The sequence below is a fragment of the Dendropsophus ebraccatus genome, chromosome 11, assembly GCF_027789765.1.
Source record: "Dendropsophus ebraccatus isolate aDenEbr1 chromosome 11, aDenEbr1.pat, whole genome shotgun sequence".
Lineage (NCBI taxonomy): Eukaryota > Metazoa > Chordata > Amphibia > Anura > Hylidae > Dendropsophus > Dendropsophus ebraccatus.
The window spans coordinates 97,326,204-97,330,352 of record NC_091464.1 but is presented as its reverse complement, the minus strand read 5'-3'; the positions used below and the strand labels follow the sequence as shown (position 1 = coordinate 97,330,352).

The window sequence follows — 4,149 nt, the reverse complement described above, 5'->3', positions numbered from 1 at the left end:
CAGCCCCTGCTCCTCATCCTCCTTCCTCTCAGTAGCTCCTCCTTCCTCTCAGCAGCTGCTCCTTCTTCCTTTCAGCAGCTCCTCCTCCTCCCATCAGTACATCTGTTACAGTTTGGAGTCAGGACTGATCCATCTTTCCTGCTCTGCTGCCATTCACTGATAGTGTGTAAAGAAGATGATCAGCGCCACTATCAGGCAGTGACAGGTACTGATCTCTGACCTCTGTCCTAGGTTACACTCCTTACGGTCCCTGAGTCTCCACAACAACCTCCTCACCTACCTCCCCCGCGAGATCCTGAGCCTCATCCACCTGCAGGAGCTCAGTCTGCGCGGGAACCCCCTGGTGGTGAGATTTGTGAGGGACCTGACCTACACCACCCCCACCCTGCTGGAGCTGGCAGGCCGCACCATCAAGAGCCGCGGGATCCCCTACTGCCCCAGGGAGCTGCCCGAGAACCTGGTGCGATACCTCGACCTGGCCAGCAAGTGTCCCAACCCCAAGTGTGCAGGTGAGCAGAAGAGAGAGTGCAGCTCTGGAGTATAATACAGGATCAGTAATGTATGTACACAGTGACCTCACCAGCAGAATAGTGAGTGCAGCTCTGGAGTATAATACAGGATGTAACTCAGGATCAATAATGTATGTACACAGTGACCCCACCAGCAGGATAGTGAGTGCAGCTCTGGGGTATAATACAGGATAAGTAATGTATGCACACAGTGACCCTACCAGCAGAATAGTGAGTGCGGTTCTGGGGTATAATACAGGATGTAACTCAGGATCAGTAATGTAATGTATGTACACAGTGACCCAACCAGCAGAATAGTGAGTGCAGCTCTGGGGTATAATACAGGATGTAACTCAGGATCAGTAATGTAATGTATGTACACATTGACCTAACCAGCAGGATAGTGAGTGCAGCTCTGGGGTATAATACAGGATGTAACTCAGGATCAGTAATGTAATGTATGTACACATTGACCTAACCAGCAGGATAGTGAGTGCAGCTCTGGGGTATAATACAGGATGTAACAGGTCTCCTCCTCTTCCTTACAGGCGTGTACTTTGACAGCTGTGTGCGGCACATAAAGTTTGTGGATTTCTGTGGGAAGTACCGGCTGCCGCTGATGCATTACCTCTGCTCCCCGGAGTGCTCGTCTCCATGCAGTTCTGTCTCCTCTCAGAGTGAGTCGGACTCTGAGGATGAGGCCAGTGCTGCCGCCCGCAGGATGCAGAAGGTACTGCTGGGCTGAGTATTGGTGGACTCTGAGTCCTCGGACACATTTGGACTTTCTCCCCTTCACATGTGAATCTCCTGGTGCCGGCTTCTGACCTCGCCGCACCCTGCGCTACCATCACTGCCAAGAGCCAGGCGGACATGTTTTCTGAAGAGCCTTGACCTAATCCTAATGTTGACCTCAGGTCATGTGACTTTGCCGCTCCTAAGCGGAGGATTCCCCTTCTTTAGCACTTTACCCGGATGTGGGAGATAGTAGCATCTGCCTGCTGTGCTATAGATTGTGCCTTATGTCTATGTATTCAGCATTGATTGTGTATTGGGAGTGATGGATTCCAGGGTCATAGCGCCCCTGGTGGTCAGGTTTACTTACAGCATCACAACTCAACTTTATTGTACAGACTTCATGCCGTCTTCGTGTTAAAGAGAAGGTAATACAGAAAAAGAGGTCCTGATTGAGTGTTCCTCTAAGACGTGTGGCCTATATGGGGGTGTGACCTATGCAAGGGGGTGGGGTCTAATAATACTGACTGGGTGTTACTTAGTGCCTTAGAACCCCCCCCCCCCCCCCCCCCCCCCCCCCGAAGACTCACGCTGTATTAACCTCCATGATGACTGACTGTTGGGATGCTAATCTCTATCCTGTGGAACTACAATCCCCAGAATGCACTGACAGCTGTTGTCTGGGAGTTGTAGTTTTGCCAGAGGTGGAGCGCTGCAGGATGGAGCTCGGTGATGTAGGAAATGATTCAGTGTTACGGGTGGGACCCAGCGCCCCCGCCACCGATCTAACTGAAATCTACTAAGTGCCTGATTAATAAAGTTGTGTTGATTTTACTTACGGTCCTGTGATTCCACGGGGAAAAGTCGCCTCTGCTCTTCGTCAACTCCGCGGGGGACAAGTCGCCTCTGCACTCTCCGGTGACTCCGCGGGAGACAAGTCGCCTCTGCTCTCCGGTGACTCCGCGGGGGACAAGTCGCCTCTGCTCTCCGGTGACTCCGCGGGGGATAAGTCGCCTCTGCTCTCCGGTGACTCCGCGGGGGATAAGTCGCCTCTGCTCTCCGGTGACTCCGCGGGGGATAAGTCGCCTCTGCTCTCCGGTGACTCCGCGGGGGATAAGTCGCCTCTGCTCTCCGGTGACTCCGCGGGGGATAAGTCGCCTCTGCTCTCCGGTGACTCCGCGGGGGATAAGTCGCCTCTGCTCTCCGGTGACTCCGCGGGGGATAAGTCGCCTCTGCTCTCCAGTGACTCCGCGGGGGATAAGTCGCCTCTGCTCTCCGGTGACTCCGCGGGGGATAAGTCGCCTCTGCTCTCCGGTGACTCCGCGGGGGATAAGTCGCCTCTGCTCTCCAGTGACTCCGCGGGGGATAAGTCGCCTCCGCACTCTCCGCTGACTCCGCGGGGGATAAGTCGCCTCCGCACTCTCCGGTGACTCTGCGGGGGATAAGTCGCCCGCGCTCTCTGCTGACTCCATTCATCAACAATGCAGCACTAAGGGGGACATGTATCAACCGCGTACATTTTTTTTTTTTCTGGCGGAAATATAAAATATTTGCAAATCGATACTTTCCGCTGCGTACGGGGAGGGGGCAGGACGGGGTTCGCGGGCTCATAGTCCGCGTGATTCATCATTTTTTAAACTGAAAGATACGCCGAAAACCTCCACCTTTGAGCTGGCGTAGGTTTTCGGCGGTGCGCACCGACGCGCACGGGATTTATGTAGAGGCAGTCCGCCTCTACATAAATCCCCGTAGCGACGGAGATGGGACATTTATAAGTCCGGCGTAAAAAAACGTCGGACTTAATAAATGTCCCCCATTGTCTGCAGCCCAGGAAATAGCTTAAATAGAAGTTCTTGCAGGGTCAGGATCCCTGATTTTTTTTTTTTTTTTTTTTTTTTTTTTTAAATCTGATAATTTTTTTATTTGCACTCTCATTGCAGAAAATATGTGAACAATCCAATGTTAACGTACAATATGGTACAAAAATAGGTAACATGGACAGGGAAAGTGTATACAATAAAAACAATATACACACAAAACACGTGTGTAAAAGGTACACTAATTATAAGCCGCAATGAGCACGCCTCCTCTACATATTCCTCGTAAGAGTAGTGCAACACTAAAGAGACCCAAAGGTCATCCAAATACCCCTAAAAATATCTGATAACCAACATAGAAACCAAAGTATGCCGCATCCCAGGCCTTTCCTCACACACGTTTCCCATCATTTACACACCTAAGCAGTTATGGGAGACTGCGGTATTCTGGACAAGATGTTACCGTGATGCCACTGTGCAGCCTTCTACCCCTAATTCTGCTCCCGTCATTTATCTAGTCATTGTGCTAAGATATTGTTTAAAGGGTTTCTACACATCTGCAGCAGGACCGGGCTGAGGATGGCAGAAGGATCGGGCCACCATCCCCATATTTGTTCAAACTTACCTAGGCATTAGCTCCTTACATATACTCCAGTTTTCCAGTCAGTGACATCAAGCAGAGATCCTGATGGGTGGTGCTGTTTCTGAGCTAACAACGGTAGTAGAGGATACTGGTCGCTAGATGGCGCTCTAATACTAGGTATTGTTGCTTCTGCGATAAATAAGTGTATTCACTCCACATTGTACATTAGTATCTTGTGGATGATACACAGTGTATGACTATAGTCCCTCACTGCTATTAATGGCGTATCATTCTACCCACCATACAAACCACAGTGTCGTCCTTGGCAGAGCCGGTGCTCCTCAGCGTGTACGCCCGCACTGATTCCCTATTCCCTGGACTTACTGTTTGTCAAGTTATAAATACATCTCCCTATGCAACATACACCCACCACCATCTCTCTCTAATCCCTGCCGTTACCTTTCCTCTCTCTAATCCCTGACATTACCTCTCCTCTCTCTCATCCCTG

The 4,149-nt window shown here is 50.9% G+C and overlaps 1 protein-coding gene across 1 annotated transcript in view; it reads left to right on the top strand.

The window, feature by feature from the left end:
• The window catches only part of LRRC58 (leucine rich repeat containing 58), a 30,951-nt gene extending 28,876 nt beyond the window's left edge, over positions 1-2,075 (top strand). Inside the window, exons 2-3 of the mRNA XM_069944949.1 lie at positions 206-509; positions 1,058-2,075. Coding sequence (XP_069801050.1) covers positions 206-509; positions 1,058-1,254 — 501 coding nt within the window. The 3' untranslated portion in view covers positions 1,255-2,075. The remainder of the gene's footprint in view (positions 1-205; positions 510-1,057) is intronic.
• The last annotated feature ends 2,074 nt before the right edge of the window (positions 2,076-4,149 follow it).